The following is a 25,051-nucleotide window of genomic DNA, read 5'->3' as shown; positions in this document are numbered from 1 at the left end:
CGCAGATGACACCAAACTATTTAGTGGAGTTGGGACTAAAGAGGACTGTGAGGATTTACAAAGGGACCTGAACAAACTAGAAGAGTGGGCGAAGAGATGGCAGATGAAGTTTAATGTAGAGAAATGTAAAGTCTTGCATGTAGGAAACAGAAACCCGAAGTACAGCTATACGATAGGAGGGCTGGTAATGGGTGAAAGTACCCTAGAAAAGGACTTGGAGGTAATAGTCAATGACAAGACAATGAAGCCATCAGCACAGTGCACAGCAGACTCTAAATAGGCAAATAGAATGCTAGGTATTATCAAGAAAGGTATTACAACCAGAATGAAAGAAGTTATCCTGCCGTTGTATTGGGCGATGGTGCGCCCGCATCTGGAATACTGCGTCCAATATTGGTCGCCGAACCTTTAGAAGGATATAGCGATACTCGAGAGGGTTTAGAAAAGATCAACGCGATTGATAAAAGGCATGGAAAACCTTTCATATGCTGAAAGTTGTGGGGTTTTTTTTAAATTCTTTATTCATTTTAAAACTGACAAACAAGTGATTAATATTAAAACATTACATTACTAATAAAATATGCTGAAAGATTAGAGAAACTGGGGCTCTTTTCCCTGGAAAAGCGGAGGCCTAGAGGTGACATAATAGAGACTTACAAGATCAAGAAAGGCATAGAGAAAGTGGAGAGGGACAGATTCTTCAAACTTTCGAAAACTACAAGAGCGAGAGGACATTCAGAAAAATTAAGAGGGGACAGATTCAGAACCAATGCTAGGAAGTTCTTCTTCACCCAAAGGGTGGTGGACACCTGGAATGAGCTTCCAGAGGATATGATAGGATAGAGTACAGTATTGGGGTTCAAAAAGGGATTGGATGATTTCCTGAAGGAAAAGGGGATAGAAGGGTATAGATAGAAGATTACTATACAGGTACTAGACCTGATGGGCCGCCACGTGAGCGGACTGCTGGGCATGATGGACCTCTAATCTGATCCAGCAGAGGCACTGTTTATGTTCTTATGCTAGTCTGTTAAGGTCCTCCAGAGTCATTCCCCATGGTTGGTTTCAACATGTATAACCATCTGATTGCAGGTCATCCTCTTCACCTGGTTCCAATGATCTTCCCAAACATAATGTCCTTCTCCAATGATCTCTCTCTTCTGACAGTGTGACCACAGTCGTAACTTCATCATTTGGGTTTTGAGTGACATAGCCGATTTGCTGTCTTCTAGCTTACATTAGCATTTATGGATTGCTAATATGCTCCAGTAGTATTTCAATGCAATTTACAATTTAGAAGAACCTGACTATGTCCAAGATTGACATTATTTCATTAGGGTTCAAGACAGATATCTTGGTTTGTGTTCATGTAGGCATATGATTATGGTACATGTTTGGAGAGAAGATTGGCAATATCTGGTGTTATAATCTTGATATTAAATGTTCTAGTATGAGTGTCACTTTCTTGGTTTGTAGGATGATGAGTATATGCAGAGCTTAATCATTTACCAATATGGGAGAGGTGGTTTGTGTCTGGTTTGGTTTCTGTTGGTTATAGCCTGTTTGCAGGGAGAGGGAGTAAGATATTTTCCAAACAGATAAGTTTTCAGGCCTTTATGAAAGTTTTGGTAGGAAGGGGCATTCCTTAATTATGCTGATAAAGGATTCCACCATTTTGCTGCCAGGTAAATAGCTTTGTATTTGATTCCTCTAGGATTTGGGAATCTTATTCTTATATGGTTGCTGGTCAGGTTGTATTTGTCATTGGGTGGTATTTCTATTAAATTCAACATGTATTCTGGTGTTTCGCCATGGAAGATTAAAAATCAGTGTACACAGTTTAAAAATACACCTTGTTTTGAAGGGGAACCTGTGTAGTTTGAGGTATAGCAGTGTCACAAGTCATATCTAGTTGCTGAGAGAATACATTTTGAATGGTTTGTAGGGTTTTTTTGTAAATGTTCTTTGCATGCTACATAAAAAATTTGTCTCACTTTTCTCAATGTTGTGAATATTTTCATGGTTAAGGTTTATGTTTGTGCCTCTCGGGATAGCAGAAAAAAGGCCAAACTGCCCATCTAGTCTGCCCATCCGCAGTAACCATTATCTCTTTCTCTCTCAGAGATCCCACGTGCCTATGCCAGGCTCTTCTGAATTCAGACAGTCTTTGTCTCCACCACCTCTTTTGGGAGACTGTTCCACGCATCTACCACCCTTTCTGTAAAAAAGTATTTCCGCAGATTATTCCGGAGTCTATCACCTCTTAACTTCTACCTAAGCACTCTCATTGCAGAGTTTCCTTTCAAATGAAAGAGACTCAACTCATGCACATTTATATTAAGTAGGTATTTAAACATCTCTATCACATCTCCCCTCACACACCTTTCCTCCAAAGTATACAAATTGAGATCTTTAAGTCTGTCCCCATACGCCTTATCACGAAGACTACACACCATTTTAGTAGCCTTCCACTGAACTGACTCCATCCTTTTTATATCTTTTTGAAGGTGTGGCCTTCAGAATTATATGCAATATTCTAAATGAGGTCTCACCACAGTCTTATACAGGGATATCAATACCTCCTTTTTCCTACTGGCCATACCTCTCCCTATGCAACCTAGCATCCTTCTAGCTTTCGCAGTCACGTTTTCAACCTGTTTGACCACCTTAAGATCATCACATACAATCACACCAAAGTCCCGCTCTTCCGTCATGCACATAAGTTCTTCACCCCTAGAATTTTCAGTTCCGATTCCAGTTTCAGTGGGGTGTTACACAGTGTTATTGAGTGTCGTCATTGGTGATTCTGGGTGAGCTTATCAGTAAAAATTAGTTTTATTCTTTATTTAGTTTTAGTTTTGTTAGACCAGTCGGTAACTAGACGAGTGACTTCCTCTGCTGTTAATCTTATTTTCTTTTATGTAGAAAGAAATGCATATTGTAATATCATCTGTGTAGGAGAAATGAGTGAGATCATTCTTATCTAAGAATGTCCTAATGTTGACATTAGTACGCTGAAAAGTATTGGGGCGAGTGGTGAGCATTGGGGTACTCCATTGATGCTGACCATTCTTCCGATCTTTCTCCATTCATTTTTATGCTGTACTAGTCTGCCCATTACATTAACGGGTGCCAGAATATATGTGTATGTGTCTCTCTATTTTTTTCTCTCTCCTTAGCCACTTTCTTTCTTTGTCCTTCTTTTTCCTTGGCTGTCCATCGCCACCCCTTGCCTGCTCCCCCTGTCCATTCTCCCTTCCTTTTACCTCCCCTGTGTCAACCACCACCCCTTCACTGCTCTCCTTATGCTGCAGCAGCCCTTCTCCCTTTGTTTTACTTCCCCCCTGTCCAGCACCTCTTTCCTTCTCCCCCTGTCAGACATTAGGCCTCCATTCCTTTTTCTTCACCCCCCCTGTCCATCAGCACCTCTTTCCTTCTCCCCCTGTCCAGCAGTAGGCGTCCCTTCCTTTTTCTCCCCCCCTCCTCCTTCTTATCCCTATGATACACTTACCTTGTTCTGCCCCTGATCAGAGGTTCCCGACAGCCACCCAGTTGCACCCATTAGAAAAGTTCCCTCTGCCGCATCCTGCACTCCTCCTGACGCGACTCCCGCTGTCTTAATTTCTGTCTGTCTCTGTCCCTCTTTGTTTGTCTGTCTTTCTGTGTATCTGTCTGTCCGAAGCAGCATTCCCTCCCCCTCCATTTCCCTCCCCTCACACCAGTTCCCAGTGCACCTGCCCCTGTGTCTTTCTTCTTTTCTTTCTGTCTCCCTTCCTCCCTCTGTCTGTCTGTCCAAAGCAGCATTCCCTCCCCCTCCATTTCCCTACCCCCACACCAGTTCCCTGGCACCTGCCCCTGTGTCTTTTTTCTTTTCTTTCTGTCTCCTTTCCTCCCTCTGTCTGTCTTTCCAAAGCAGCATTCCCTCCCCCTTCCATTTCCCTCCCCCCACACCAGTTCCCTGTGCAGCAGCATTAGCGTTTCCTCTACCCCCCTTTCCCTTCCTGCGGTTGCGACTACAAACGTGGTCCCGAGTCCTTTGCCGCCCCCCCTTCCTGCGGGCCCGACTACACATGGCGATTGAAGCAGCGTGTGCAGCAGTCTTCACACGCTGCTTCGGGTCCTTCTACTGCCCTGATTTACTCTGGCACGTCTCTGATGACACCCCAGCGGAAACAGGAAATAGTCAGAGGGCGGGCCACAGTGGACAGAAGACGGCAAAGCCAGCGTTAGCGCGGTGCAGCGCTTTTCTCTCCATTTAAAGGCGGGTAAGCCGGTGAAAGGAGGAGGTGGTGGTTTTGGCAGTGAGTGAGGGTGGGAGGGGGGAGTCGCCGGCTGTGCTGTGCTTTCCCGATCTGGCCGCCGCATACGCACTGTGACCACGGACCTACGGATCACAGATCTGGGATCACAGATCATGCAGGTCTGAGTGCGCATGCGTGGCTAGCGTTTTATTATATAGGATGTTCTGTTAGAAGTCATTCCCTATTTAATGGTTCTACCTATTCAAGATTTTTTTTTTTTTTTTTACATCTCTACCACATCTCCCTGTCATTTTTTCTCAAAGCTGAAGCACCCTTAAGTGGAGTGTGCAAAGTCAGAGGTTCTCTGCACATACTATTTGTTTCTGTTTTCCTTTTGTGCAAGGACACGTCTCCACCTCTTGATTGAGATGATGCTTTTCAATTTGCTGAGACATTCTTCCAAAGTGCTTAAACTCAGCTTTATTAATCAGTGCCAACACAAATGAAGCATCTGGAGTGTGTTAAACTTCTGGATCTTTCTACTGCACTGAAGATAATGATGTAAGGGTTCCAACCCTATCTGTAACAGTCTTCTACAGGAAAAACAAATTAGACTTTTTTTTTAAACGATGGAAAATGATATCCCAAGACAGAAGAAACTCCTCACTAATAAAGAGATTTTTGTTTATGCATCTGATCAGCAGAGTGGAAAAAAACAGACTACGGAAACAGTTGCACGTGAAAAGGCCATACATGCTACATACTTTACCATTATATGCTCTGAGAGTGTTGATCCATCCTGGCACTATGCATTGACATCATCCTGCTTGTTGATGGGTAAAAAATTACTCTCTGATTTAAAAAGTATCACATAAGAACATAATAATTGCTGCTGCTGGGTCAGACCAGTGGTCCATCATGCCCAGCAGTCCGTTCACGCGGTGGCTCCCAGGTCAAAGACCAGTGCTCTAAATGAGTCCAGCCTCATCTGCGTACTTCCAATTTAGAAGAAACTTGTCCAACTTTGTCTTGAATCCCTGGAGGGTGTTTTCCCCTATAACATACTCCGGAAGAGCATTCCAGTTAGGTGTTACATAGTAACATAGTAGATGATGGCAGATAAAGACCCGAATGGTCCATCCAGTCTGCCCAACCTGATTCAATTTAAAATTATTATTATTTTTTTTTTTTTAATTTTTTCTTCTTAGCTATTTCTGGGCAAGAATCCAAAGCTTTACCCGGTACTGTGCTTGGGTTCCCAACTGCCGAAATCTCTGTTAAAGCTTACTTCAGCCCATCTACACCCTCCCAGCCATTGAAGCCCTCCCCTGCCCATCCTCCACCAAACGGCCATACATAGACACAGACCATGCAAGTCTGCCCAGTAACTGGCCTAGTTCAATATTTAATATTATTTTCCGATTCTAAATCTTCTGTGTTCATCCCACGCTTCTTTGAACTCAGTCACAGTTTTACTCTCTACCACCTCTCTCGGAAGCGCATTCCAGGCATCCACTACCCTCTCCGTAAAGTAGAATTTCCTAACATTGCCCCTGAATCTACCACCCCTCAACCTCAAATTATGTCCTCTGGTTTTACCATTTTCCTTTCTCTGGAAAAGATTTTGTTCTACGTTAATACCCTTCAAGTATTTGAACGTCTGAATCATATCTCCCCTGTCTCTCCTTTCCTCTAGGGTATACATATTCAGGGCTTCCAGTCTCTCCTCATACGTCTTCTGGCGCAAGCCTCCTATCATTTTCGTCGCCCTCCTCTGGACCACCTCAAGTCTTCTTACGTCTTTCGCCAGATACGGTCTCCAAAACTGAACACAATACTCCAAGTGGGGCCTTACCAATGACCTGTACAGGGGCGTCAACACCTTCTTCCTTCTACTGACTACGCCTCTCTTTATACAGCCCAGCATCCTTCTGGCAGCAGCCACTGCCTTGTCACACTGTTTTTTCGCCTTTAGATCTTCGGACACTATAACCCCAAGGTCCCTCTCCCCGTCCGTGCATATCAGCTTCTCTCCTCCCAGCATATACGGTTCCTTCCTATTATTAATCCCGAAATGCATTACTCTGCATTTCTTTGCATTGAATTTTAGTTGCCAGGCATTAGACCATTCCTCTAACTTTTGCAGATTCTTTTTCATATTTTCCATTCCCTCTTCGGTGTCTACTCTGTTACAAATCTTGGTATCATCTGCAAAAAGGCACACTTTTCCTTCTAACCCTACAGCAATGTCACTCACAAACATATTGAACAGGATTGGCCCCCAGCACCGAACCCTGAGGGACTCCACTAGTCACCTTTCCTTCCTTCGAGCGACTTCCATTAACCACCACCCTCTGGCGTCTGTCCGACAGCCAGTTTCTGACCCAGTTCACCACGTTGGGTCCTAACTTCAGCCCTTCAAGTTTGTTCAACAGCCTCCTATGAGGAACTGTATCAAAGGCTTTGCTGAAATCCAAGTAAATTACATCTAGCATATGTCCTCGATCCAGCTCTCTGGTCACCCAATCAAAAAATTCAATCAGGTTCGTTTGGCACGATTTACCTTTTGTAAAGCCATGTTGCCTCGGATCCTGTAACCCATTAGATTCAAGGAAGTACACTATCCTTTCTTTCAGCAACACTTCCATTATTTTTCCAACAACTGAAGTGAGGCTCACCGGCCTGTAGTTTCCTGCTTCATCCCTGTGACCACTTTTATGAATAGGGACCACGTCCGCTCTCCTCCAATCCCCAGGAATCACTCCCGTCTCCAGAGATTTGTTGAACAAGTCTTTAATAGGACTCGCCAGAACCTCTCTGAGCTCCCTTAGTATCCTGGGATGGATCCCGTCTGGTCCCATCGTTTTGTCCACCTTCAGTTTTTCAAGTTGCTCAAAAATACCCTCCTCCGTGAACGGCACAGAATCTACTCCATTTTCTCGGTCCTTCTCCAGGATTTTCTTCTGTGAACACAGAACAGAAGTATTTGTTTAGCACATTTGCTTTCTCCTCATCACTCTCCACATATTTGTTCCCAGCATCTTTTAGCCTAGCAATTCCATTTTTTATCTTCCTCCTTTCACTAATATATCTGAAAAAATTTTTAGCTCCCTTTTTTACATTTTTAGCCATTTGTTCTTCCGCCTGTGCCTTCGCCAAACGTATCTCTCTCTTGGCTTCTTTCAGTTTCACCCTGTAGTCCTTTCTGCTCTCCTCTTCTTGGGTTTTTTTATATTTCATGAACGCTAACTTTTTCGCCTTTATTTTCTCAGCCACTAGGTTGGAGAACCATATCGGCTTCCTTTTTCTCTTGTTTTTATTGATTTTCTTCACATAAAGGTCCGTAGCCATTTTTATCGCTCCTTTCAGCTTAGACCACTGTCTTTCCACTTCTCTTATGTCCTCCCATCCTAACAGCTCTTTCTTCAGGTACTTTACCATTGCATTAAAGTCCGTACGTTTGAAATCTAGGACTTTAAGTATCGTGCGGCCTCTCTCCACTTTAGCCATTATATCAAACCAAACCGTTTGATGATCGCTACTTCCCAGGTGAGCACACACTCGAACATTAGAGATACTCTCTCCATTTGTGAGTACCAGATCCAATATCGCTTTTTCCCTTGTGGGTTCTGTCACCATTTGTCTGAGCAGAGCCTCTTGAAAGGCATCCACAATTTCCCTACTTCTTTCCGATTCCGCAGACGCAACATTCCAGTCCGCATCCGGCAGGTTGAAATCTCCCAACAGCAGAACTCATCCAGAAAGCAAACAAATACACAACAGGATCTACAAACAAGCTCAAAATTTTGTATAATACCTCACACTGAACTCCCCTTCCCCCATACCTCCCCCATCCCCAGGTCCTCCTCCCAAAACAAATCCAACATAAGCAATGGGTTACCATAAAGCAACACAAGCATACCAACGGTAACAGAGTGATACAGAAAGACATAGGATCAACAGTTAAGCAATCAGCTACGAGTCAAGGGGGTCATGGTGGTCTAAAAAGGTTCCCAGGTGCGGTGAAAAACGCCCTGAGAGAGAGGAAAAGTCAATCATATCTCTGCGTTCCCACATCAAGAGAGTAATCATCCGGCACCGCCAGATAGAGTAGTCTGGCGTGTTCCCCTCAAGCCCAGTAGCCATTTTTATTGTGGAGGAAGAACGGGCAAAAGCAAGTGGGAATCGCTTGTGCCCCAACACGCCACTAGACCACCAGGAGATCACGGTAGGCTTGGAGGGGATGTCAGTCTCGCTTGCTAGGGAGGGAAAAAAGGAGCGTTAGCTGACATTCCAATGGTGCACAGACAGTGGTGCGGGTGTGGGTGTTCCTCTGGCTTGGGAGGGAGTATTAGTTGATGGTTAGGGTACAGGCAGGGGTGTGGATATTACTTTTGCTTGGGAATGAAGGAGGAAGCATTAGCTGACAATCCGGTGGGGGTAGGGGCATGGGCAGTGATACAGGCATTACTTTTGCAGGCGTTCTCTCGAGAAGGAGCACTAGCTGATGTTCCAGTGGGGCATAGGCAAGGTTGCAGGCACAGGTGTTTCACTTGGGAGGGAGAACTAGCTGACGTTCCGGTGGGGTTGGGGCATGAGCGGGGTTCGGGCATGCCCTGATCGCAGCGGCAGTGGAGGGGTAAGACCTACTAGGAGAGAGGGTGATAGGGCATCACAAGGGAGGAATGGTACAATACAAACCCTTGGTTTATATTCGAGTTACCATTTTTCCCCTAAAAAGGTTTATTATTTGAATAGGTTTATATTTGAGTATAAAAGGAACAATCAGAACCATGGTCCTTTGGACTCCAACCAATATCTCTAACCACTAGGCCACGCCTTCATCCTGTTGTGCATGTTACCTCCAAAATATAGTTTAATGAAGGCTAAGTAATGCTGCGCTTACCTTTAGCATATTGCCGCATGTTCTCCATATAGGAAGAGAGGTTTTCTGCCACCAAAGTAACTAGAGCATGATTATGTTGAAGTTGATTGATCAAATCATGTCGGTAAAAAACATGAGGGCTACGCTGTGTTTGACTGAAATTCAAAATACAAATTGCACATTACATACTATAGATAAAAATAAACTTAAAATCAGCTGTATAAACGCAAACATACATTCACCTTCTTTTTTTGGTGTAAACAGTATTTAAAATTTACATTACATTATAATCAAGTTAAACAAAACTGTTTTACAAGGTACACTGAAGTTTCAGTGGAAAGATGTATACAATCATCATCCTCCCTGCATTGGTAGGCCCACCTCAGGCCTACTTTAGAAGTCCTGGTGGTCTACTGGCCTATAGTCAAGGCAGAAGCAATCCATAGTTGCTCCTGCCCTTGTCAGTTCTGCATTCAAAATGGCTGCCACATCGTCTCATGGGGCTACTACTGGAGGTAGTAGCAGCCGTTTTAAGACTGGAGTCAGCATGGGCAGAAGTGACTGGGAATCACTTCTGTCTTCTGCCCTGGCTAGACCAGATGACCATCAGGGTTTCTAAGGTAGGCCCAAAGACTTATGGATGGAGGGAGAGCAGCAGGTTTGTCAGGGGAGCCCCACTTTCTGCTAGGAGGGGTTTTGTGGCCCACTTTTGATCTGTTTCAGCTTTCATTTTGGCCACAGATTCAGTTTCAACTGAAACACCTGATTTTGGTCAACCCACAGCTTTCTTTGTACCTCTTCCCTAGAGCAGACATTTCCCAAGCCTTCTCCTTCTGTCCCTGCACCCAGTTCTTGTTTCCTCTCTAATGTTTCTCTCTCTTTCTAACCCCAGCTCCCTTCTCCCATTTTTCTCTTCCCATAACCCTCCCAGCAAAAACTCCAGCTATTAACCCTAAACTCCAGCAATCGCTCCCAACCATGTTGATCATTACAAGAGGACAACCGGAGAAACACATTGAGCTGCTTCCTTCCTTGCTGCCCAGAATCTGATTGCCGGTTTGAACAAAGTGGCTATAATGTGTGTCCTGCATGACTCAAATACGCAATCAGGCTGAGGGGAGAAAAAGAGGTGGGCACAGACTGCAAAGGATCTCTAGGACAGATTTGAGATAACACTGGTTAAAGTCAAAACACGGCTAGGTAGATGACACTCAATAAGCACTATGGCAAGGAAAATACATTATGGGCATAATCACAGGTAGTTACAATACCTTGACTCATACAAATTTACTAAATTAATGAGAAAAAGGATGTGGCTTTATTTGTTTTAATGTGAAGAATGCTTAATGTTTTATGTTGGCTTTTATTATGTATGTTTGCAATGGAACCCGTTTAGGTTTTTAAGTGGGTTATAAGTTTGTTTGTTTTTTTTAATAAAATATAAATACTGTAGTTGATGATAAACTGGGTATGATTGCTCAAAGCCAAATCAGTACTAGTATTTATTTATTTATTTAATTCATTTTCTATCCTGTTGTACCCAAAGAGCTCAGAACGGGTTACAGGTTTAACATACATAATTTCAGCACGTTTACGATACCAGTTTTTATCCTAACTTGATATATACTAGGGTTGAATATTAATATACAGTATATACTTGAATATAAGTCAATCCAAATATAAGCTGAGACCCCCATTTCTCCCCCAAAAGGAGGAAAAATGGTTGATTCGAATATAAGACAGGGGCTTAATATTCAAGTGCCATGCCTGCCAGGATCTGTACTCAGCCACCCTTCTCTCCCTGCCCTACAAGGCTCTAAACTCATAAGAACATAAGAATAGCCTTACTGGGTCAGACCAATGGTCCATCAAGCCCAGTAACCCGTTCTCATGGTGGCCAATCCAGGTCACTAGTACTTGGCCAAAACCCAAGGTGTAGCACTATTCCATGCTGCCAATATTGCCCCCCTCCCTGCCAGGCTCTGCACTTTGTCCCAACCTTCCTTCCCCTGTACCCTCTCCCCCTTCTAGTTATCTAGTGGTAGGTTGGGACAGGAGGGATCCCTCCCATCTCCCGTCCCAGCCACTACTAACAATTTTTTAAACACACACCCACCACGTACCTTTTTTCACATCCCTTTGTGGTCCAGCAGTGTATGTACAAGCTCCTGTCCCACGCTGAGCCCCTCCTTCTGATCTCATGGCCAAGCTGGCACTCAGGAGCGAGCTTTACAAGCTCCCGCCCGGCCCTGTGCCGCTCCCTGAATGGCTGCTGCCAGTTCTTGCAGGACTCGCGAGAACTGGCGGCAGCCATTCAGGGAGTGGCGCAGTGCTCGGTGTGAGCTAGAAAAGCTGGGTGCGGCGCTGGCTGCGAGATCGGAGTGCGGAAGCTCACTCCTGCCTATACACTGCCTATACACAAGGGATGCGAAAAAAGATACGCAGGGGAGGGGGGGAAATTGTTAATATTGGCCGAGATAGGAAATGGGAGGTTTCCCTCCTGCCCCAGTCTAACGGCAGGCCTGTGGCAAGTCCGAGAGGGTGGTCACTTGGTGATGACCCGAATATAGGATGAGATCCCCATTTTGGGGCCTTTTATTGGTCCAAAAATCTCATCCTATATTCGAGTATATACAGTACATAATATACAATTTACTGGTTACAATTTGCCATAGTTATCCTTACGGAGCAAAGTTTTCAGTACTAGTTTTATCCTAATTTGACATACAGATATTTACAGTGTATGATACAAGTTAACCTTATGTGACACATACTGGTTTCTGGTTAGTGCTGTCCGATTCACTGATTCTAAACTAAACTAAACCTTAAGTTTATATACCACATCATCTCCACGGATGTTGTGGAGCTCGGCACAGTTTACAAGAACTTAAAATATAGGAAGAGAAGGAAAAAAAGGTTTACATGAACTTATATATAGAAAAGAAGAGTAAGGGGGGATAGAATTACATTTTAGTGAAAAGCCAGGTTTTCAGTTGCTTGCGGAATAATTGGAGGGAGCCCAGGTTCCGCAGCGGGGTAGTAAGGTCGTTCCAAAGATCTGTGATTCTGAAGAGAAGGGATTTTCCCAGTTTGCCTGCAAAGCGAATACCGTGTAGAGAGAGGAAGGATAATTTATACCTTTGGGCGGGTCTGGTAGAGTCAGGACTCGAGGAGTTATAAAATAGTGGGATTAAGGGAGGAAGGATGCCTTGAATGATCTTAAAAGCCAGGCAGGAGCATTTAAAATGGATTCTGGAAATCACTGGAAACCAGTGAAGTTTGGCTAGGAGTGGGGAAACATGGTCAGACTTGCGTTTTGCAAAGATCAACTTGGCTGCAGTATTCTGGATTAGCTGGAGTCTTTGAAGACTTTTTTTTGATAGGCTTAAGTAGATGGCATTGCATTAGTCTAATTTGGAGAGGATGATGGATTGGACAAGGACGGCGAAATGTTGTTGGCGAAAATAGGATCTTACTTTCCTCAGCATGTGGAGACTGAAAAAGCATGATTTAGCCAAGGAGTTGAGGTGGTCATCGAGGGAGAGAGAAGAATCGATAATGATGCAGCGGAGGCCGAAGGCAGCCTGCTAGAATCGCTACATTACCGACAATCCTGTGCAGGCTGTAATTAGTTTTGAAAGTGAGACCGGGAGGCAAGAGGGAAGCCAGACGACGGTGGAGAGAAGGGGGAAACATGCAGGCCCTTTGGGGGGCATCCTGGTGTAGCTATTAGAAGTACATGGAGGGAGGGGGTCCAAAGAGAAGAGCATATGCCGGACTAAGGGGGGGGAGGAAGGGGAAGAAATAATGGGTCTTAAAACTGAAGAGAGGGAGAAAGATGGTGGGCAATGGAATGGAGGGAGGGAGGGAAAAGAAAGGGAGAGAAGCTGAAGCCAAGGATTGGTGTGGAGGGAGGGGGGATAGAAATACTAGACGGGGGGAGTAGTCATTAGAGAAATGCTAGACTGCGGAGATGGAGGTGCCAAACCTCCGGGGGAGGGAAAGGAAATGGAAGCGGAGGACTGAGATGGAAAATGGATGGTGAGCATGGAGAAAGATGAAAACGTCAAATGGGCAGGAGACCCTGGCAAGCGAGTTAATAGAAGACAAACAGATACCAGAGCCTGGGACCAACATGATTTGAATAATAAAATGACCAAACAACAAAAGGTAGAAAAAATAATTTTATTTTCTGTTTTCCGATTCCTATATATCTGATTTGAAGTGTTAGACAGTGAATGTGAGCTAGGACCTAACAGAGAGATGAAAAGTCTTTTTTGTTTATACCACAGCGCCAGTGTGGGGTTGGAGAGGGCAAAAGGAGAGTGGTGGATGAAGAGGCTACAAAATAAATCCACCAGGACGTTTGAAAAAAACAAAAAAAAAACCCCCAAAAAAAAACACCCAATTGGGCAGGAAAATCAAATCGAAAAATCAATTCAATAGGCTGAATTGAATCAAGTTTCAAGTTTATTATGATATTTGATTAAACGCTTTTCAGATTACAAAGCGTTTTACAAAGGCAATAAAATCACAAATACATTAAAATTAAAAATGACTACTTTAAAAAGTAAAAAACAAACTGGGGTGACATGCCACATGAAACGGTAGGAAAGAAAGAAAAAATACAATTTTAAAATAAAATAACCAAAATGTGGTAGTACATTAGGAAGGTGAGGGGAAAAAAATTTAGAACAGAAGAAAAGTTAAAAGGGAAGGGGATGAATCAAATCAAAACTTTTTTCTCCTGAATCACGCAGCACTAGTTCTGGTACCAATATGCATTTCTTTGTAGTCTATCGGACAACGGCAGTGGTTTAGGTGAAGAGATATGTTTTTATTGCTTTTCTAAAGCTGAGCAGTCCTTCAAAGGATCTCATCTGTGGGGGCAGTCAATTCCAGTGGCTCGGTATTATTATTTTTAGTATTTATAGACCACTTATAACCTAAGTGGTGTACATTCAGGTACTCAAGCAGTATGAAGAGGGAGTAGGATCATTGCTTTGCGGTTTGCAGTTGAAGGGCATGGCCAGGGGCCATTTGAGGCTATTTTGTCTTGGGAGTGGAGGAACCAGTTCAGTACATATGAAGGAAGCTTAGTCGTCAAGTAGCCCGGCGCCATGTCGTGCAATATTTAGCTACGGGCAGTCAGTGAGTTGACACTAGAGCCTGGGAGACAGGGAGGTTTTTCAAAAGCCTGACTGCCTTGTTTTGAACATGCTGGAGACGTTGTACATTCTTTAACATGAGAACATTGAATAACACATTGCAGTAATCCATGTGGGAGAGTACTAAGGCATAGAGTAGTTGAGCAATGTCAGACAAGCCACACATGGGCATGTTGGCAACATCAACTACAATTTGAAAGCATAGTATTATACTTTCATTGCCTAGTGTCCTTTGCAAAGATTTTTGTAATATTTAGTTCAATTTTCAATATTCCTTTATTTTAAAAAAAATTCAAAGAAACAGTTAAGATGGAAATAAAATATACATGAAAGTGTAAAACAGAATACCAGAGCAGGAAGGAGGGTTACTTTGAACAAATACACCAAGGGGATCCCATAAGAATTTTTTTATTCAAAAAGCAAAACAAAAGGGGTATCTTCTGATCCTACAGCATTTAAGTGCCTTTTTGGGGCACTTAAGTTCTGTAGTATCAGGAAAAGGGCAATTATAACTAGGATAGTACTCATCCAACAGTCATGTATTTGTATAGAAAAGACCGATAGATAGAATCTGGTCTCTGATCCACAGGAAGGGGGATTTGACATTGGATATTTGACGTTTGACAAACTCTATACTACATAACTGGCAAAAAATTAATCATCCTTACTTTGTTTAGTATTTTTGCACTGCGCTCATAAAGAATTAAAGGTTGCACTCAATGAAACACTGATCTTTATTTAAACTTAAGAACATAAGAACATAAGAAATTGCCTCCACTGGGTCAGACCAGAGGTCCATCGTGCCCAGCGGTCCGCTTCCGCGGCAACCCATCAGGTCCATGACCTGTGAAGTGGTCCCTGACTATTCCTATAACCTTCCTATAACCTACCTATAACTTACCAACTGTTTATCGATTACTGCAATCATATAATGATGATTTTAAAAATATATTTTGCAATGTTTGGATTGAGAAGATAAAACATAGGGTACAAATTTGTTTAGCGATACAACTATAGTGCATCTCTGATGCTTTCAATTTAAAAGGTCCATACAGAAATGAAGTAGAGAATGACACGGTGGTTGATACTCACGGCAAGCCACGGGTACCCGCCGAAACGGGAAGCGAGAAAATAGTAGTCGCCAAGGGGACAAGGCCATTCACCGCCCCATGGAGCGGTGAATGGTCTTATCTCCGTGAAGGGAACACGACGTGCGGTCACAGATTGAGCAGTCCAGGAGCCCCCTCCTGCCCAATTGCCGCATCCTGCCATTTCTCTCCCTCCCTCACCTTATGTACCGAATTGTTCTTCTCCCAGCGGCATGCTTTCAACAAGTCGCGCACAGGCGCAGCTGCTTCAGTTGAATCCTCCTATAACACAACCGGAAACAGGATGTTGTGTCAGAGAGAAGACTCAACTGACGCAGCTGCGCACGTGCGACTTGTTGAAAGCGTGCCACTGGGAGAAGAACAATTCGGCACATAAGATGAGGGAGGGAGAGAAATGGCAGGATGCGGCGATCGGGTGGGAGGGGGCTCCTGGACCACTTGATCCTTTGTAAGGAAAAAGAAATTTGAGTTTCAAGGCTTGAAACTCAAATTTATTTTTCCTTACAAAGGTTTTTACCATTTCAGACCTCTTTTACAGAAATCAATACTGATTTTTAATTGCATATCACTTAAAACCGCTTGCCAAACGCGTGCTATTGATCGCTGTACAGGTTCTAGGACAGGCAAAATATGAAGTAACATCTGTGCAGGAATCCAACCCTTGCACAAATGAGCCTTTCTATGGCAGAAAAATTTAGGAAGACTGCACCTGCACCCCATGTACTGACAAAACATATCTTTATTGTAACCCATGTACTGACTAAATGTATCTTTATGGTAACCCACCTGTATCCCTTACACTGACAAAATGCACCTTGATAGTAAACCACTTGTATTGTAACCCACTTGCATCCCATGTACTGACAAAATATATCTTTACTGTAACCCACTTGCATCCCATGTACTGACAAAATGTATCTTTATTGTAAACCGTTTCTATCCCATGTACTGTCAAATGTATCTTTATTGTAAACCGCTTCGAACTTCACGGTATAGCGGTATATAAGAAATAAATTATTATTAAATACTATAAGAGGACGGGGGGTGAGGTGGGAGAAGGTGTTTTTAAATTTTCTTTCTCCAGGCATAAATCCATTTTTATTGTAGAACTACCTGCATGGCCTTTTTTCATGAGGTAGATCTTTGGTATTTCTGCAGCAAGATTTAGAAAATTCTGTAACAATTCAATAGCACATTTGCATACTTTTTTACATATTTTATGAGGGGTGGGAGGTAATCCAGTAAGGTGCCTCTCCCATCTGAGGGATAGTAATAGGTTTTTCCAATGGGGGAGTGCCTATTTGGTACATTTCCTTGTTTGGAAAGTAGGGAGCACATGGGATCAGATGGTTTGCGGGGACTGGACGGGAACTGAGCTCATGGGGATGGAGCAGGGACGGAACTCACGGGGATGGGACGGGGTGGAGACGGGGACAAATTTTTTCCCCATGTCATTCTCTAAAATGAAGTTCTTCTCATTCTGCATATCTTGATATCTAACCATAACCAATTATTTTTCACCACCCACTTCTTCAAGCCTACTCCTCCCATTTCTAAACTGCCAAAAAGCACAGTTACTTACCGTAACAGGTGTTATCCAGGGACAGCAGGCAGATATTCTTGACTGATGGGTGACGGCACCGACGGAGCCCCGGTACGGACAATTTTAGAGTGATTGCACTCTAAGAACTTTAGAAAGTTCTAGCTAGGCCGCACCGCGCGTGCGCCTTCCCGCCTGACAGAGGCGCGCGGTCCCCAGTTAGGATAAGCCAGCTAAGAAGCCAACCCGGGGAGGTGGGTGGGACGCAAGAATATCTGCCTGCTGTCCCTGGATAACACCTGTTACGGTAAGTAACTGTGCTTTATCCCAGGACAAGCAGGCAGCATATTCTTGACTGATGGGTGACCTCCAAGCTAACAAAAAGAGGGATGGAGGGAAGGTTGGCCATTAGGAAAACAAATTTTGTAAAACAGATTGGCCGAAGTGTCCATCCCGTCTGGAGAATGCATCCAGACAATAGTGAGATGTAAAAGTATGAACTGAGGACCAAGTAGCAGCCTTGCAGATTTCCTCAATAGGAGTGGAACGGAGGAAAGCTACAGACGCTGCCATAGCTCTAATCTTGTGGCCTGTGACAGAACCTTCCAGAGTCAGGCCCGACTGAGCATAACAGAAGGAAACGCAAGCGGCAAGCCAATTGGACAGGGTGCGTTTAGATACAGGATGACCCAACTTGTTAGGATCAAAGGACAAAAACAGTTGAGGAGATGATCTGTGAGGTTTGGTGCGATCAAGATAGTAAGCCAGAGCACGTTTACAATCCAAGGTATGCAAAGCCTGTTCACCTGGATTAGAATGAGGCTTTGGGAAAAAAACAGGTAGAACGATGGATTGGTTAAGATGAAACTCAGACACAACCTTAGGAAGGAATTTTGGATGTGTACGGAGAACGACCTTATCATGGTGAAAAACAGTGAAAGGTGGATCAGCCACCAGTGCATGGAGCTCACTGACCCTCCTGGCAGAAGTGAGAGCTATAAGAAAGACCACTTTCCAAGTTAGAAATTTAAAATGCGTTGTGGCCAAAGGCTCGAAAGGAGGCTTCATTAACGCAGAAAGAACCACATTAAGATCCCATACAACAGGAGGGGCCTTAAGAGGTGGCTTCACATTGAAAAGGCCCTTCATGAACCTTGAAACTAAGGGATGAGCTGAGAGGGGTTTACCATGAATCGGCTCATGAAAAGCTGCAATAGCACTAAGGTGGACCCTTATCGAAGAGGATTTAAGACCAGAGTCAGATAAGGACAACAGATAGTCCAACACCAGTCCCACTGCTGTAGACATGGGATTATGGTGATGTAACAGGCACCAGGAAGAAAACCGAGACCACTTTTGTTGGTAACATTGAAGAGTAGACGGTTTCCTGGAGGCATCAATAATAGAACGGACAGGCTGAGAAAGGAGAGCGTGAGCCGAAGTCAGCCCGAGAGATACCAAGCTGTCAGGTGCAGAGACTGTAAGTTGGGATGAAGCAGTGTTTGCTGATGCTGTGTAAGCAGTGAAGGAAACAGAGGAAGAGGTATGGGTTCCCTGGAACTGAGTTGAAGTAGAAGGGAAAACCAATGCTGTCTGGGCCACCGTGGAGCGATGAGAATCATGGTGGCTTGTTCCCTCTTGAGCTTGAATAAGGTGCGCAGCATGAGCGGAAGAGGAGGGAATGCATAAAGGAAGAGATTGGTCCAATCCAGGAGAAATGCATCGGGTTCCAGACGGTGAGGAGAGTAAAGTCTGGAGCAAAACAGGGGCAGTTGATGGTTGTGGGGAGCTGCAAAAAGATCCACTTGAGGTGTGCCCCATTGGGAGAAAATGGACTGGAGAGTCGAGGGGTCGAGAGTCCATTCGTGAGGTTGAAGAATTCTGCTGAGATTGTCTGCTAAGCAATTCTGTTCCCCTTGGATGTAGACTGCCTTCAGGAATAAGTGACGAGCAGTCGCCCAGGTCCAAATCCTTAGAGCTTCCTGACATAAGGGATGGGATCCCGTCCCTCCCTGTTTGTTGATGTAGTACATTGCAACTTGGTTGTCTGTGCAAATGAGAAGAACCTGAGGAAACAGGAGATGTTGGAAAGCTTTGAGGGCGTAAAACATCGCTCTGAGTTCCAGGAAATTGATGTGGTGTTTCTTTTCCTGTGTGGTCCAAAATCCCTGAGTTTGGAACTCGTTCAAGTGAGCTCCCCATGCATAGGGGGAGGAATCCGTGGTGATGACCAGTTGATGAGGAGGTAGATGGAACAGTAGACCTCTGGATAGATTTGATGATTTCAACCACCAAAGAAGCGACTGTCGAAGAGACGAGGTCACAGATATGTGTTGTGAACAAGGATCCGTCGCTTGTGACCACTGAGTCGCTAGGGTCCATTGAGGAGTACGCAGGTGGAGACGTGCGAAGGGAGTGACATGTACTGTGGAGGCCATGTGACCCAAGAGCACCATCATGTGATTCGCAGAGATGGAAGGTTGCTGGAACACCTGCTGACAGAGATGAAGGATGGTGTGAAGGCGGTTTGGAGGAAGAAAAGCCCTCATCTGAACAGTATCCAGAATGGCTCCAATGAATTGAAGTCGCTGAGTTGGAATGAGGTGCGACTTGGGTAGATTGATTTCGAACCCCAACAGTCGAAGGAAGTAAATGGTCTGATCCGTGGCTTTGTGGACGGACTGAGGAGAAGGAGCCTTGATGAGCCAGTCGTCCAGGTAAGGGAAGACTTGAAAGTTGTGGGAGCGGAGATAAGCTGCGACCACAATCAGACATTTGGTGAATACCCTGGGCGAGGAGGCTAGGCCGAAGGGTAGCACCTTGTATTGGTAATGATGTTGGTTGACAAGAAAGCGAAGATATTGTCTGGACATCAGATGAATTGGAATGTGAGTATACACCTCCTTGAGATCGAGGGAACATAGCCAGTCTTCCTGAGAGAGAAGAGGGTATAGGGTGGCAAGAGATAACATCTTGAACTTCTCCTTGACCAGACATTTGTTGAGATCTCTGAGATCTAATATTGGTCTGAGATCCCCGGTCTTTTTGGGTACAAGAAAGTACCGGGAGTAAAATCCCAGGCCTTGCTGGTCCAGAGGAACTGGTTCGATGGCATTGAGAAGAAGGAGGGAGTGAACCTCCTGAGCGAGGAGGAGGGACTGAGCCTTGGTGGAAGCAGACTCTTTTGGCAGACTTACAGGTGGAGGAGTCTGAAAATTTAGGGAGTAGCCGTGGGCGATGATAGCAAGTACCCACTGGTCGGAGGTGATTGCTTCCCATCGAGATAGAAAAACTTGTAGTCGACCTCCTATGGGCTGAGGTAGAGGACACGAGGGAGGAAGACTGGCAATGTCCTGGAGAAAGGAGTCAAAAGGGCTGTGTCGACTTAGGTTGAGTAGCCGGTTTGACAGCAGGCTGCTGTTGTTGACGAGCCTGTTGTAGCTGCTGACGCTGTCTGCGAGGTTGAGGAGGATGAGGCTGAGCCGGTCGAGCAGAAAACCTCCTTTGATATGAAGGTTGTTGCCTGAATGGACGAGGAGGAGGAGGTTTCTTCTTGTTTTTCAACAAGGTGTCCCATCTAGTTTCATGGGCGGAGAGCTTTTGTGTGGTGGTATCCATGGACTCCCCAAACAGCTCATCCCCTAGGCAAGGAGCATTGGCAAGCCGGTCCTGATGGTTTACGTCCAGTTCTGAGGCCCATAGCCATGCCAACCTTCTCATTGCTACAGAGATAGCAGTAGCTCGAGATGTCAGTTCAAAAGTATCATAAATAGAACGGACCATAAACTTCCTGAGTTGCAGAAGACTAGAGGTACATTGCTGAAAAGCAGGAAGTTTACGGTCCGGAATATACTTTTGAAAAGAGGTCACCTGTTGAATGAGGTGCTTCAGGTAAAACGAGAAGTGGAAAGCGTAATTGCTTGAACGGTTGGCCAGCATGGCATTTTGGTAAAGACGCTTTCCAAATTTGTCCATGGCCTTTCCTTCCCTACCAGGAGGGACAGAGGCATACATACTGGCTCCTGCAGTCTTCTTTAGGGTTGACTCTACCAACAGGGATTCATGGGGAAGTTGGGGTTTGTCAAATCCAGGGATTGGAATCACTTTATATAGAGATTCTAGTTTTCTTGGGGCTCCTGGGATTGTTAAAGGAGTTTCAAGATTCTTATAAAAAGTTTCCCTCAAGATGTCATGGAGGGGTAACTTTAAAAACTCTTTAGGAGGTTGGTCAAAATCCAAGGCATCCAAAAATGCCTTGGATTTTTTAGAGTCAGATTCTAAAGGAATAGACAGGGTGTCTGACATCTCCTTTAAAAATTTTGTGAAGGAGGAGTGCTCTGGCTTAGCAGTAGTATCCTGCACCGATGGTTCCTCCTCATCAGATGTGTAATCCTCCTCGGTACCGAGGGGATCATCCGAATCGTCCCACAAGTCAGGGTCCCGTACCGATTGTAAACGGCCCTGGGAAAGTGGAGTCGATGTATCAGTATGTTTAGTCTTGCGTACCGATTTACCAGACCGAGTGGAGACGGTACCAGGGGAATGTAGTACGGTACGGGGTTCAGAGAACAGTACCGGTTCCGACCCCGTAGGAGTAGCACGCCGTTTTGGTTCTGCTGACAGAACAGGCATGGACAAAGATTTTTGTGGTGCCGAAACAGTCGATGCCAATAACAGAGGCTGTTCGACAGACGGCACCGAAGGCTCAGTCGGTACCGACACTGGAAGGTTCGGAGATAACAGAGCCGGGAGCAACTGTTGGAGTTGCTGCTTAAGCTGGACCTGGAGGATAGAGGCAATGCGCTCATCCAACGTTGGTCCCGATGGCACCGGTACCGGTTTTTTCTTGCTCGGTACCTTCGGTGCCGCTCGACGTTCGGGTGAAGTCGATGCCGATGAAGAGGCTGAGACTTCAATGGGAGAGGAGCGTTTACGGGGCCGGCGCTCAGTCTGCAGGACTTGGCTCACTGCATTCTCGACTGGCTGGCCTAGAACAGTAGGGGAAGGCTTCTTAGCCGGCTTACCTACAGGAGTCGACACCGACGATGGATCTGGCGGTGCCGAGGTAGTCGGAGTCGATTTGGAGGAAGTCGTCGACGTCGATACCGGTGCAACTTCCATAGCGGTACCGAAAAGGATCCGCTGCTGAATTTGTCTATTTTTTAAAGTTCTTTTTTGTAAAGAACTACAGCGGGTGCAGGTTTCAGCCCTATGGTCCGGACCCAGACACTGGAGGCACCACTTGTGTGGGTCGGAAAGGGAGATAGGGCGTGCACACCGCTGACACTTTTTGAAACCCGGTGACGGGGGCATGAAGGGAAATACTGCTGTAGCAAAATCGAAGCCCGAGGCTTCGATGGTGCCAACAGGCCCCGCCGGGTCAGAATCGACAAAAAAATGAAAAATAAGAATTTTTTTTTTTTTTTTTACACAAAAGGTAAAAAAGAAGGAGAGAAATAAAATATGAAGAGAAAATTACGCGCGAGCGGGAAGGCAAGTGAAATAGAAAAAAACTTCCAACAGCCGTTGGAAACACGCGTCTTCTTAGCTCCGCGGAATTAAGAAAACTGGGGACCGCGCGCCTCTGTCGGGTGGGAAGGCACTCGCGCACGCGCGGTGCGGCCTAGCTAGAACTTTCTAAAGTTCTTAGAGTGCAATCACTCTAAAATTGTCCGTACCGGGGCTCCGTCGGTGCCGTCACCCATCAGTCAAGAATATGCTGCCTGCTTGTCCTGGGATAATGCTTTATACTCTGTAGCTCTTCATTCATATTATTTTATCTTCACTTAAAATATGATCTGCAAGATATTTTTCCTAATGTCACTTCCTCTAGCATACCAAAGGCAAGTAACAGGGGCAGGCTGCTTCAGGTGCAGAGGTTTGCTTGGAGAGGTCACGTGACTGCGGTCCATGTGTGCAGCCATTGGCTCTGCTAGCCCCCACCCCCTCAGACATCAACTTCCTGTTCTGTTCTTACAACCATGCACATGCAGACAACAGCCTCACAAATCTTCCACGCACCCCTCAACTACCTGGAGGTAGCTACCAAGCAAGGTACAACGCTGGTCAGCACTGCTGTTTCTGCTTTCAGTGCTGAAACTGGACTGTCAAATTAAGTCTGATTTACAAACAAAAAACAAAAACCCGGTGGGGATGAAATAGCAACATTAGCTACTGTTACAATGTGTTATTTAACAGTTTACCATAGGAGGAAGATTCTCAAAACATTAACGTGGTCGCTAAACCGATTCCTGGTTTAGTGTTCATATATTTTAGCAACATATTATCAAAATGACTTATCGTGGTCTTTTCCGAGCTTCCTAGCAGTCTCTGACTCTTCCATGCAAATGTATTACAAGTAGGTCATTAAAATTTAAAGGAGCACTCCGGGGCGATTCTCGAATCCCTAACATCACTGTTCTACATTTGCGAGCAAAATTTTCCAGTAGGTCTCAGTCGCTGATTGGCTCAGGCATTGACAGAAAAGTAAGGTTTGACAGCTGAGACCTGCCAGAGGCAGCGGCAGGAGAGATGCCCACTCCCTCCCACCGCCATGCAACAACCTCAGGCATAACCCCAGACAGTGGGAGTGATGCCCACAACTCTCCAGCCACCATGAAACACCCCCCCCCCCCTCTCCCCCCGCAGCCATGCAACAATCCCAGACACTCCCCGGCAGCAGGGGAGATGCACACTCCTTCCTACCACAGTGCCCCCAATGACAACCCCCCATGTGCCTCTGATGTCCCCCTCCACTCCCACTTACCTTATTTATGAAGTCTGGATGAAGGTATGCCTACACTCTCTGGCCAGCAGCACTGCCTCTTCAAAATGGCAGGCTTTCTCCTCTCAGGTGTATCCTGGGATCCTAGGGCTCTGACTGGCCCAGGTTGCTTAGGAATCCCTCTGGCAGGCCTTCATAAACATGGGGGAGGGTCATCGGAGGGTAGGCGGGATGGAGTGGGCATTTCTCCAGCTAATGGGAATGTCGTGGGGAGGGGGCTGCTTGGCAGCTGAAGGGAATGGGAATCTCTCCTACTGCCGGGTGGGTGTTGTGGTATGTTGCATGGTGGGGTGGGAATTGCTTGAGGGCGGCATCGGGAGTAAGCATGCATCCCTCCTGCCAATCTTCGATTGTGGACTGGTTTGTGTTTTTTTGCATGCTTATTCTGCGCATGTGCTGATTGCTATCATGAGCAATTGGCACATACAAATTTAGCGACCCTTCACAACTTTCTGCGAACCTCATTTGCATATGCGGTTTTTTAAAGAATGACTAGCCTTTTCAAAATCATTACAGTAGCGTCCTCAACAGCTGCCCATTGGTTTTATCATGAACATTTGAGAATCTTCCCCAAGGTCTCTGTATAAAATGGAACCTATGCTAAAATAGCACAAATTACTAGTAAAATATACAGATTAGGTTTTTACCTTTTATTTTTTTTAGTAGATAGGTGTGCCAGCCTTGATAGTAGAATATTTTCCTCACGCTTGCAAGCCATACAGGAATCCATTCCAGGTTTTCAACTCCACCTCCTTCACTAGAGGTCTCTGCTACCTACTTCAGTTTGTACCAAAGCAGGAGAGGTGTAGGGAGACACCCTGAACTACAAATCTGTTCTGTTCTGAAAGTATAACAAACATGTTAAATATATTAATTGAACAACTGAAATGTTGAAATAACCATACCATTCAGAATTATGCTTCATACCCTGAAGACTGACAGACATCAAAATCTCAGTTTTGACTCTAACTTCCTGACTGATACAGTAGGCGACAGGGCAGGGTTCTAGAATGACATATCTATCTACTAGAAAAGATATTAGTACGGTAAGAACCCAATCTCTTTTTCTAGAGCAACAGATGTGTCATTCTGGATAGAAGGAACATACAAAAGCAGTCCCGGAAATCTAAAGTAGGAGCTCTGCGCCTCCTCAGAGGACCCAAAAAATGGTGTTCTTCCATGCTTCTACATCCACTTTGTAGAACTTAGAGAATGTATGCAGAGAGGACCATGTCACTGAACAACAAATCTCCCCAAGCGAAATCACCTGAGCTTCCACACATGTTGAAGCCACACTTCTTGTGGAATGTGCTTTTAAGGAGAC

General features: G+C 45.0%; 1 protein-coding gene across 4 annotated transcripts in view; it reads right to left on the bottom strand.

The window, feature by feature from the left end:
* Nucleotides 1-25,051, bottom strand: part of USP9X (ubiquitin specific peptidase 9 X-linked) — a 589,740-nt gene that overhangs the window by 339,496 nt on the left and 225,193 nt on the right. For all 4 annotated transcript variants that reach the window (XM_033949377.1, XM_033949378.1, XM_033949379.1 and 1 more), the window contains one exon: nucleotides 9,148-9,281. In XM_033949377.1, the coding sequence (XP_033805268.1) occupies nucleotides 9,148-9,281 (134 nt within the window). The remainder of the gene's footprint in view (nucleotides 1-9,147; nucleotides 9,282-25,051) is intronic.

The sequence above is a fragment of the Geotrypetes seraphini genome, chromosome 6, assembly GCF_902459505.1.
Source record: "Geotrypetes seraphini chromosome 6, aGeoSer1.1, whole genome shotgun sequence".
NCBI classification, from domain to species: domain Eukaryota; kingdom Metazoa; phylum Chordata; class Amphibia; order Gymnophiona; family Dermophiidae; genus Geotrypetes; species Geotrypetes seraphini.
This window is presented reverse-complemented; position numbering and strand designations above follow the sequence as displayed.